The sequence below is a fragment of the Lactuca sativa genome, chromosome 7 (genome assembly GCF_002870075.4).
Source record: "Lactuca sativa cultivar Salinas chromosome 7, Lsat_Salinas_v11, whole genome shotgun sequence".
NCBI classification, from domain to species: Eukaryota; Viridiplantae; Streptophyta; class Magnoliopsida; order Asterales; family Asteraceae; genus Lactuca; species Lactuca sativa.
The window spans coordinates 179968736-179981074 of NC_056629.2; the positions used below are offsets into that span (position 1 = coordinate 179968736).

At 32.6% G+C, this 12339-nt stretch overlaps 2 protein-coding genes across 2 annotated transcripts; one reads left to right on the forward strand and one right to left on the reverse strand.

The window, feature by feature from the left end:
• The first annotated feature begins 5945 nt into the window (after positions 1–5945).
• LOC111914664 (protein FAR1-RELATED SEQUENCE 5-like) lies at positions 5946–7270 on the forward strand. The gene is made up of 3 exons (XM_023910368.2): positions 5946–6580; positions 6669–7161; positions 7244–7270. The coding sequence occupies exons 1-3, from the start codon at positions 5946–5948 to the stop codon at positions 7268–7270; spliced, it is 1155 nt and encodes a 384-aa protein (XP_023766136.2).
• Positions 7271–10724: 3454 nt separating this feature from the next.
• On the reverse strand, positions 10725–11596 carry LOC128127382 (callose synthase 5-like). The gene is made up of 4 exons (XM_052765865.1): positions 11229–11596; positions 11068–11158; positions 10849–10976; positions 10725–10730 (listed from the first exon to the last, which is right to left on the reverse strand). The coding sequence occupies exons 1-4, from the start codon at positions 11322–11324 to the stop codon at positions 10725–10727; spliced, it is 321 nt and encodes a 106-aa protein (XP_052621825.1). The 5' UTR covers positions 11325–11596.
• Between the last annotated feature and the right edge of the window lie 743 nt (positions 11597–12339).

Consider the following 12339-nt stretch of genomic DNA (forward strand, 5'->3'; position numbering starts at 1 on the left):
ATGACACATGTGAGTGCTTGGCCAAGCCAGGACTGATTTGAATCAGAAATCGGGAAACAACAAATGGACAGAGAGAATGATTGATAATCCATGTCTCAGTCCATACGATATCCAGAATGGAGGAATATACGATCACTTATCTAATGGACAAGTCAATGACAAAGGTTAGAGTTCATCAGCAAGGTCAGAGTTCGACGGAAGCTTTTGAGAGCTACGATTGCCAGTCGGTTCTTGAAGTCATAACTATAATTGATAAGACTTGACCCGACCCGTTATGGTCCATTTGGGTTGCATGGCATCATGCACTTTGATAGACTATAATGAGAGAAATAACACTTAAGGTTGATTAATATATTATAAGTTCCAATATATTAATAGAATTATTTAATTAGTATTGATCAAGAATTAATCTAGAATTAATTAAGTGATCAAAAGAAGACTAATTAAATATATGGGTTGATTGTCTAAATCATCCATACTTGTATAATGGGCTAATGCTCCATGGATAATCAAGTTGGGCTAAAACCCATAGGAGTGTCCATGGATGCTCAAAGGTGTATTTGAACCCATGGATCCAAGGAAATGGAAGGCCATGACAATTAGGGTTTACCCTAATTGTAACAACTATATAAGATCATATTCTTTGGGAAAAATCGGCCACTATGGATAATAAGAAAGGGCTAGCCGATTTTAGGAGTGTTTAAGTTATTCCAAGTGTATTTGGTGTTGTGTGCACCATTTGAGGTGTCACACTTGAGGCACTTGGCACTCAAGCTTCATGAAGACATTCTACATCAAAGAGGTATATATTCTATCTTGTTATATTCATTATTTTGTATGCTAGATTAGGATAATACCTTGGATGTTCATAATTGCATGTATAATAGAGAAAACATAGATCCAAGGTATTTAGGGTTGCATGTACAGTTAGGAGTGTTAGAATGCTGAAAACCCAACATTACAATGGGCCGAGATAGTTGTTGTGAGAAGGAAGTCAGTAAGGCGTTTTGGGGCATGCTATGGGTAACCTTTGCAGGTTCAATTATGGGGTCAGGAGTTGCCTTGGTGCTCAGTGTTGAAAGGGATATCTGAGAGGTAGCTCGGGCTTATGATTGTTAGATATTAGAGGATACTTCTAAGCAAGCATGATCATTTTCTTGTGTCTGAGGACATGGTGTTGAGAGTTCTTTGTTTAGATGGGTTTCGATTGCAGTACAGTGGATGGGTCTCTAATGTAATTTGACCCTTTCGTTACTTAGAGTTTGATATGGATCGTTTAGTATATCTAGTATGAGTGATCGGTAGCCAATTTTTGGGCTTTGACATGTTCCTATCAGTCGCAACGAGAGAATTAGAGGGGCAGTGAGTTATCAGGGTTTGTTATTCGAGGAGCGAATAACATGGTGATAGCTTGAGAGGGCGGTCTGGCAGTGAGACAGGCCACTAGAGTTTCCAAATTCTGGAGAGTCAGAAGGGTATCATAGCGGCAGAAAATTATGTCCTCTTCTAGGTTTGGGAGTTCCTATTTAGTTTTAGGTGTCCATGGAGGAAGTTAGCTGTGTGGTATGAGATCCTTTCGATGGTACTTTTCGGGTTTTTGGGTTCGATCTATCTGACGTTGAGAAGCGATTTCGAGGGCGAAATCTAATTCAAGTGGGGGGGGGGGGGGGGGGGTATTGTAACATCCAGACTTTCGGGTATATTATTGTGTGTTTAATTTTTGAGAAACCCTAATTTCCCAATTTCCCAAGGTTATAGCCTCGAGTCTTACTGAGACACATTGACTGGAGGGTCTTACTGTGTTATAGCATCGAGTGTCTAATGAGTTATGTTTGGTATTTTGGGGAACTCACTAAGTTTCGTGTTTATCGTGTTATGTGATATGTGTTTAAGGTTTTCTCAGGATCGCGGGAAGACACCGGCTTGATTGTACACACTAGAGAAATAGTTATTTTTGAGGATCCTGGATTATTAAACAAACAATTATGGAGTTGCGTTTCGTAAATTTAATCAATGAGATTTTTGTGTAATGTGTTACGAGAATTATGTGATTTTAAAATGAATAATTTGCTTGAAAATTTACGGTGTTACACGACCTCCACCTTTGTCACCACCAGCACAACCACCACCATCGCCGCAATCACCAAAACAAATACCAACAATTTGTTTTTATGAAAACAGTAAAAAAATACATATAACTTTATATAAAGACTAAACACATGGAAATAACTTTTATTTCATGTTTATTTCGTAGACATAGAAAAACTATGAATATATTTTACCTTTTAAAAACAAAAACGTAGTCTTTCATTTTAGGGCTAATAAACAAAAAAATAAAGTTCCTAACTTTATTTCTCCGTTCCATACAAGCTTGAAAAAGCAACATACTTTTAAATGAGTCCTTTGCTGCGTCTAGACAAAAAATTACAATCATATTTTCTTCAATCTTGTGTTGGTTTACACAAAGTCAAATACTATTGATTTTCAATTTGATACGTATCAAAGCGAACGGATGGTTGCCAAAAGGCAAGCTTTTTATTTGTTGGTTTCATTTGATATTTAATTATTTTTGAACTTATGATCATGCATGGAACACGTAGGACATCCCACCGAATTGATTCATGTCAAAAGATGTTTTGCTTTATCGAATCTTTATCTTTTGATTTTCACATTAATACAAAAAAGTTTGTTGGCTCAATACTACAGTAATGTGGGTGAGGCACACTGCAGTGATGTTAGCCGTCTTGAAAGTCTGCTGACATGGAATACATTTACCAATAAGAAACCTACAGCCTGGAGAGTTGTCTGCCCATGTCATTCTTGGTGACAACTATCCTCTAGTAGTTAGCCTCACCTCTTAACTTCTATATATATATATATATATATATATATATATATATATATATATATATATATATATATATATATATATATATATATATATATATATATATATATATATATATATATATATATATATATATATATATATATAGGTTTAGGTTTAGGTTCATGTGAGACGACCCAATTTTGTGAGACTGTGAGACGCATTTTTTTATTTTTTATTTTAGTTAAATCAAGTTCCGAAAATAATATTTAAAATTTTTTTTTGGATTTTTCCATATATTTTGCATTTTAAAATTATTTTTTAGAATATGTACAGTATAATATTCTATTAGAATATTTCACGTATTTATAAAAAAAATGGAATTTTTTTTATTTATTTTTATTTTTTTTAGTTAATTCAAGTTCGGAAGATAATATTTAAAATTTTTTTTTAGATTTTTCCATATATTTTGTATTTTAAAATTATTTTTTTAGAATATGTCAGTGTAATATTCGATTAAAATATTTCATGTATTTTAAAAAAAAACGGGATTTATTTTTATTTTTTTTATTTTTTTTTTACTTTTTTTTAAAATTTTTTTTTAGTTATTTCAAGTTCCGAAAATATGATTTAAAAAAATAATTTTTGGATCTTTCCATTTATTTTGCATATTAAAATTATTTTTAAACTTGGTCTCACGGTCTATATATATATATATATATATATATATATATATATATATATATATATATATATATATATATATATATATATATATATATATATATATATATATATATATATATGGGAAAAGTGAATATACCCTCAAGGATATATAACATTACATACCCACTTATTAAAACTACGTAGTTTTGATTATAGGTAATTTTCTGAAAAAAAAAAAAAAAAAAAAAAAACAATTTCCTAACAGAGATATCTACGTTTCCTTATTCCTATAAAATAGAAATCGATTCTCCTTTTTTTTCGAATGATTACATAATAATCGCTGTGAAAACAATCGACAATAACAAAAAAAGATTTCATATAATCGCAATTTCGACTAAACCAAAACACGATTTCACAGAAATCGCAATTTTCATAAAAAGAAGTTTCAATTCAATTAACTGGTTTCGTGCAAACATTGTTGTGCTAGCTCATCCTGTTCCATGATCGATTTCGTTCAATGATAGTCTGGTTGTGAAACAAAAACGTTTTGTCATACGATCACAAAAAAAAAGAATTCAAATAAATTGGAATTCAAAGCAATCAGAGTTCACAGAAAAACGAAAGAAGGTAAATTCACATATCAGTTTAGATATTGATTTCCAGTCAAAAAAGTTTTAAGGTTTATGCATAGTCCATCAAAGAATCTCAATTAGATTGTAAGATATGATCACCAATGCATATGCATAACTGAGTAGTTAGATGTGAGATATACATCATGTTTTGAGTTAGAATACACCGATTCCTTAGCTGCAAATCATATAAATAATCAACTAAATATCCATCTCCATTATGACAAAAGAAATAAAAAATAATGGTTTATACCTAAAAATGATGAATCGTAGGCTTGACTATTCAGGTATTATGGAAAAATTCATAGTAGTTGTCACCATTCTGTTTCTGTTTTCATAGTTTCTGTATTGTTCAAGTTTTGTTTATCTGTAACTTTCTCTTGTTACATTGTGCTTTCGTTAGTGCTAGCTGCTTGCTTTTAGCATTTTTTTTTTCATTTTTTATTTGACCATTTAAATGTATCTGTAGTATTCCTATTCCTACTAATGAATTAAATCAATGCAAAAAAAAACAAGGAGAAGTCGATGACAGTTTCTGTGTAATATTACATTTGATGACAACTTTATTAATTTTTTTTAAACAATTAGAAGGTCTTATAAATTAAACATACAAACATTTTTTTTAACTAATCATTGATACATTATATGCACATGTATCCACAAATTATTTGGATCCATATATTAACTTAAAAAAATAATAAAATTGGTTATGTGTGATGAATAACACATTGTTTTATTTATATGCTTTGTAGCAAGAAAGAATGGAGAAGGCCATGATGTTTGAAACCGAAGCAACTGATCTGGCTATAGAACCGTATATAAATAAAAATGTTGACACAAATGATTTCATGGAAGAAACATATGAATCTGAAGCACATAACGATTTCGATGTGAACATTGAATTTGACGAAGATGGAGATAATGTTGAAAGGATACTGGGAAAGGTTTTCGATACGCCCGACGAAGCATATACATTTTATAACGATTATTCCTTTTTACATGGTTTTGGTATACGTAAAGATGATACAGTTAAAAACACAAGAACAAATGAGCCTTATCGGAAGTATTATGTATGCTGCAAAGAAGGTTTCAAACGGGTAGACAACAATGATTCAAGTGGAAATGAGAAAAAACGTCGTAGAGATGTTAGAACTGGATGTCAAGCAAAGCTTCGAATTACAAGACAGGAGGATGGAAAATGGTTGGTGGACTTATTTAATGACACACACAATCATGAATTGACCATGACACCAACGAAGGTAATCAAGCATCGATCTCATAGCAATTTTCACCGTTCAATAGAAGGTAAATCTCTTATGGTGCAATTTGGTCAAGCAGGGTTGAAACCTTCTCAGATTAAAAAGGCAGTTAATACAATGAAAACCTCAAATATAGCTGATGTTACTTCAAAGCAATGTGCTGATGTCTTATATGAGCATTGAAAACAACATAGAGGAAATGAGTTCTATGGACTTATAAAACATTTTCAAGATAAAACATTAGTTGACAGTGACCAGTATTTTGTCGTGGAATTGTCTGATGATGAGTATCCTATAAATATCTTTTGGGCTGATGGTAGATCAAGAGATGCATATACAAAATTTAGAGATGTTGTTGTGTTTGATGTCACTTATATGACTAACAAATTCAAGATGCCCTTTGCTCCCTTTACTGGGGTGAATCATCATGGATAGTCTATCCTTTTTGGTGGAGCATTGCTTGAAAATGAAAAGGAAGAGACATTTGAATGGCTATTTAAACATTTCCTCAAATGTATGTTTAACAAGTATCCGAATGCAATTATTACCGATCAAGACAAAGCTATGGGTAATGCAATAAAAAAAGTGTTTCCAAATACTCGACATCGCTTTTGTTCATGGCATATCAGGAAGCATGAAACTGAGCACCTTCGATCTTATGTTTCCCGTTACAGTGATTTTCAAGAAACGCATAGAAAATGGGTAAATAGTGACACCATTGAACAATTTGAAGCAACATGGGAAGACATGTGTATTAAGTATGAACTAGAAAGCAATTGTTGGATTAGTGACATGTATAACCAACGTATACATTGGGCTAAACCCTTCTTGAAGGATATTTTCTTTGCTGGTATGACCACAACCGGACGAAGTGAGAGTATCAATTCATTTTTTGATGGATTTGTTAACTCGAAAACCATGCTGAATGAATTTGTTGTACAATACGACAAAGCAGTTGAGTCACGAAGGGCTGCCGAAGAAGATGAAGACTTCAAGACTATGAACTCAAGGCCGGTTCTTTCTTCGGTGCATCCAATCGAAGCAAAAGCTGGTCAATGTTATACTAGAAAGATGTTTGATACTTTCAAAAAAGAATGGACCGAAGCTATTACCAATTTGAGTCACAATACCCTAACAAAAACTACAGAAGAAAGAACATATAAAGTTGGGCAATTGGACGTTGATAAAAAAATATTGGCGTATTGTTACCTTTCGTTCTTTAAATCAAGTCATTGTCACATGTTCTTGTTCTATGTATGAGACAAATGGGATTTTATGCAAGCATAGCTTATATGTGATGAAGAAGAAGAATGTTCAAGAACTGCCGAGTCATTATATTTTACCGCGATGGACACTTGGTGTTAGGTACAAATTAGGTAGTGTTAGTATCGGACTTGGAGAAATTAATAATGAAAATGGAGTTAGTGCCTACACATTATTTTGTGTCCGTTCAAATTTTACTAAACTAATTGAACAATCAAGGAACTCCCCTTCGGAGATACAAAAACTCAATTCGATGTTGATAAATCTTTTAGATGATCAAGCAAACCGAAAGAAATCTGTGTCTTCGGAGAATGCATCTCAAAGTTTTTGTATGGGAGTTTCACAAGTAGATATGATGCCACAGTTATCTGTCCGTGATCCTCTTGGTCCAACTACTTCAAAAGGGCGTCCTAAACTTGCAAGTAGAATCAAGTCTTCTTTGGAAGCCCCTAAAAAACGAACATGCTCTTACTGTCAAGGATTGGGTCGTTATGCTACTAGTTGTTCAAAAAGAAAGGTAATTATATAAATAACTTAATTTTATTGATTGATAACTCTAATAATTATATTAACACTTTTTTATTTTTTTCATGTATCAGGCAGATGAATCGTTGCAAGAGACATAATGATGAGATGTCTTATTTCTGTGAGGAAAAGAAAAACTAGATGCTTCTTGACATTTTTTTGGTTAACTGCACCTTTTTCATGTTTAGACACAAATGGTGTATGAATAATCTAGAAGTTATTGATGCTTCTTAACAATTTTAATGTTTTCGAATGAAATTTGTTGATTGTTTATGATTTGTGTGATTATAATTGAAATTTGGTTGCCATTATGTGTTTCAGACGAAAGTATGAGGGTATTTTGTGAAAAAAAACAGAAGTGCGATGATATTTGGTGAAAGACGAAAGTATGATGGTATTTTGTGAAAAAAACGAAAGTACAATGGTATTTTGTGAAAAAACGAAAATATGAGGGTATTTCGTGAAAAAAAAATGAAAGTACAATGGTATTTTGTGAAAAAACAAAAGTATGAGGGTATTTTGTGAAAAAAACGGAAGTACGATGATATTTTGTGAAAAAACTAAAGTATGAGGGTATTTTGTGAAAAAAACGAAAGCACAACGGTATTGTGTGAAAAAACGGAAGTATGAGGTTATTTTTGGGTAAAACTGAAAGTATATGACCATAATGGGCCAAAACTGAAAATATGTGTCAAGACGAAATTATGATGTTATTGTGAGTGAAAAACGAAAATATGATGCTATTGTGGGTGAGATACAAAATTATGATGCTATTATGGGTTAAAAACGAAATTATGGCGCTATTGTGGGGTAAAAACGAAAATATGATAAGTACATTGGTATTTTGAATAAATAAGAAAAGTAGGTTGCTATTTCAAGTCAATCCACCAAAAACAATACTATTTTGTATACACTTTCTGTCAACATATAAATTTCGTCTAAAAACTATAAAAATTATGTCCTAACTATGACATGATTACATCACTTAACATACTCTTCAGCTTCTTTGGTGTCTACGTGCAACCCAAGATCTTTCAATGGTAATAATCTGCATAAAATAAATTGGTATAAAGAATAAAGAATGGTTGTACAAAAGCTAAAATATGATCAACATTCCAAACCCTTAGTGTAATTTTCATTTTTTTTTATCCATTCAACCTAATACGAAAGCCCAAAAGGAAACAATTGATAAAGGTACTAACATTTATGGATTAAAAAAAAATGGTTAAAGAATACTAACATATATTTAGCCGTGTAAATGATCTTCAAGTGATCCCAAAGTCAGAAACTCATAAACTCGGAGGCGTTGATCTACATCTGCATAATAACCTATCAAATTTACAAGAATTGGGTGATGTAACAGGGTAATTATAAGAACCTCCACCAAAAATAACAACAACAAACCATTCAACATTTAGGCATGCTATAATAAATAACAACAAACCATTCAATGCCAAAAACTTTTCTCTTATGATTTGATGTGAAGCAACTTTTTTGGTGTTGACCAAAAGCTGACCTGCACTCACATTACAAACATACAAATTAAAAATTGAATCATTAATTATTTATTTATTAAATTGTTAGGAAAAAAACAAGTGCTCACATGATAGCAAAAATGAGGGGCCAAAGGCTTGTGGTTTAAATTCGTTAGGAGAACAATCAAGCAGATTAACACTATGAGGTTTTTGGTATGAAGGTGTACATGATAAATCATAAATTCATTCAAAGGGTAGAGGGCACTTTAAAACAAAAAAGGAAGGGCTAATTGTAGCTTCAAGTATACAATTGGGTCAAAAGAACTTATTAGTCCTGCTCTTTGTGTCTGATAACAAATGATAATTAAACACCTGTTGGACATAAAAAAAATTGTGAACAACACATGGTATGTAACCACCACTACTAGAAAAACAGCCTTTTACAACGCTCATTGCGCGTCGTAAAAGGTTTAGACGACGCGCAAATGCGTGTCAAGGAAGGCCCTGTCATAAAGAGAGACGACGCGCTTTTGCGCGTCGTCTATAGACGACGCGCATTTACGACGCTCATTTACGACACTCAATTACGACGCGCGTTTACGACACGCAATGCGTATCAAGGAAGGCCCTGTCATAAAGGAAGACGACACGCATTCGCGTGTCGTAACCTTACGACGCGCGTGTTAATGACACGCAATGCGTATCAAGAAAGCCTCTGTCAAGAAAGGCCATGTCATAAATGAAGATGACACACATTTTTGCGTATCATAATTTTAAATGTTTAAAAAAATATATTTCTTATAGATTTACTTATTTTCAAATTAAATTTTTATTTAATGTTTCAAAATAGAAAATAAAATATCATATACAAAAAATAGAATCCATTGCATAAATTTAATGTCATACAATTCTATTTATTACTATATATTAATTTGCATCTAATACTATGTACATCAAATTCCAACTAAGTAAAGTTGCATATTGCCTTTCATAATTCTTTAAGACTAATGCTCCAAACAGTTGATTATATGACTAAGTTCACCATCCTGTTCAGCTGTTAGATTTGCAACAATTCGCAGGTTTTTTATCTGTCCACTTATCTGCACCATAATCATGGAAAGGATGAGCAACCTTCAGCTATAAGCCTATAAGGTATGAGTGTGACACATTAATGGAAAGGACTATGATATGTAGTTATATACCTCAGGGTAATGGTTATCAAGCAAAAATACAACAAGATTAGTACACTCAATTTTTGTCTTGTTGTTTCTAGAATGCGGACCTTCCAAAATATATGGAAAAGTTATAGCAGTTGAATAGCTATGTATGATCTTCTTCATTAGTATAGTCTCAAATTTCTTGCAATACATGCCTCAACAATCAGATGCCCCTTCCACATGGTGAAGCATAGGTGCATCTTCCTCCCCTGACGCCACCCGTAATTTATGTATCTGTATATATTTTTTAAACATCATTTATCTAGTCAACACTTGATCTTAAAAAAAAAGAACAAAGCCTCAATGATATCAATGTACTAATTAAAACCCATACATTGCTGAGAAATTGAAAAGCCTTCTCGATCCCATGACTCTCTTTGATATAAAGAAAAAGGTGTATAGTCTACACATCATAAGAATGCATATATTAATTAGTGACTAATATATTAACAACAAAAAGAAATTAAAAAGAGAAAAAGAAAAAACCAAGCTTGATAGATCTTCCTTAATGGAGCTGTCTGAAGATGGCAATTCTCCACCTGTGTACTCATCAAAAAAAAGGGCCCACCTGTGTACTCATCAAAGGCTTATAGAAAATTCCAACTATTAATGGCTCTTTATTATTATTATTATTATTATTATTATTATTATTATTATTATTATTATTATTATTATTATTATTATTATTATTATAAGCTTACTCATGGTATATTGATTTGATTCATAAAGCATACAGTTTATTACCCAACAGCCCAACGAACTCTGAAACTTAAGTAAAAAATGGATCTTTTGAGGACCCCACATTAACACATTTCACAACATACATAAACAGACAAACCAGAACGAATTCAGAGTTATCTTATTCATCTCTTTCATATATATATATATATATATATATATATATATATATATATATATATATATATATATATATATATATATATATATATATAAAACAATCAAAAAAGAAGTAAGGATGAAACTAACCTGTAGGACCTTAGCTACACCTTCCGGATAAAATTCCCTATGTCTAGCAGTTCCTGGAAGTGGTTGGCCTTCATCATTTTCATCAGCTTTCTTGTCAGCTTTCTCAGCTTCTCCCCTACTCCCCTTATCTGGAAATAGCATGTCGGTAAATGCTCACATTTCATGAAAGAAAGTAACTCAATAAAAGATGTCAAAGTGAAGTACAGATTAGAGACAGACATAATAATCCAAAAGACATGACATGGTTTTGATTTTCAGGTTTCCCTTCTCCAATATTAGGTGGTCCTGGAAGCTTCACGCGATATATCTCCTGTAATCACACCACATAACAATTATAGTGGTGAAGTTTGTGACTTTATTTTTTGGTTTTGGTAGCTTACCTGGTCAAACCTGTTGACTGCTTCGACTAAAAAGGGTGAGTAAATCAACTGATTCTTCCCGCTCTTCAACATAAGCCACCTTGGAGTGATTAACATGTTTCAATCATGGGTAATGCAGGAAGTCTTTTAGGTAAAATCGCATATTTGGCCTTTCACCACTACACTTTCGGCAAACAACAATTGACAAAACTGTTCATCAAGATGTAATGTGCATTTTTTTGCTTTTTGGATCTTGTATGCGAGTCTTCGGAGTCCCCAATCATTGAATCTATGAACTCAACCCTTTTTCTCAGTTAGAAACACTTGATACAGAAATCTAACGATGATGAATCCGGTGATCAAGTGAAGAAAGAGAAGCAGCAGGCTGAGGAAGGTGGTTCTGCTTCAACGGAAAAAGAAAAGATGGAGAAGGATGTTGAAGTGGACATGAGGGGTAAATTGGTAAAATCACTTTCTTTTCAATCGGAAATCAGATAAATAATCTGTCAAATGAATTTGTTTCTCAACCGTACACCAGGGGTAAATCGGTCAAATCATTTTCTTTTCTTGATTAATAATTCTCAACAAGCCATATAGGGGTTGTCCAATGTCATTTAAAGGGTACTATAGTCTATAGACATCTGGCTAATATTCAAACACTATTATAAAATAAAGTCGAACATAGTAATTGTTAGTACCTTGTCTGTTATCCAGAGCTTATTCTTGTCTGCTTGGACCAAGTTCCAGTAATTGAGAATCATATCATCCTGTACAAACAAAAACCCTTCTGCACTCTTAAATCTATCAAACAATCTTGGAAGTTGCCTGCCACACACAAAAAAACAAACTAATTTGTTACAAGCCCAAATGTCTAAAATACCCTTGTCTTGTTTACCATATGCATGATGCATCATATCACTATTTAAAATGCAAGACAGTATGAGCTCAATCTTTCAAAATTTATACAATATATACCAACTTTTTACAAATTTATACACTATACTTTGCTGAGGAAGGTGGTTCTGCTTCAACGGAAAAAGAAAATAAGAAGAAGAACGATGTTGAAGCGGAAAACGGGAAGCAGCACTCTGAATATGAATAATGTGGTCAAGAATAAGAACATATAGAGGAA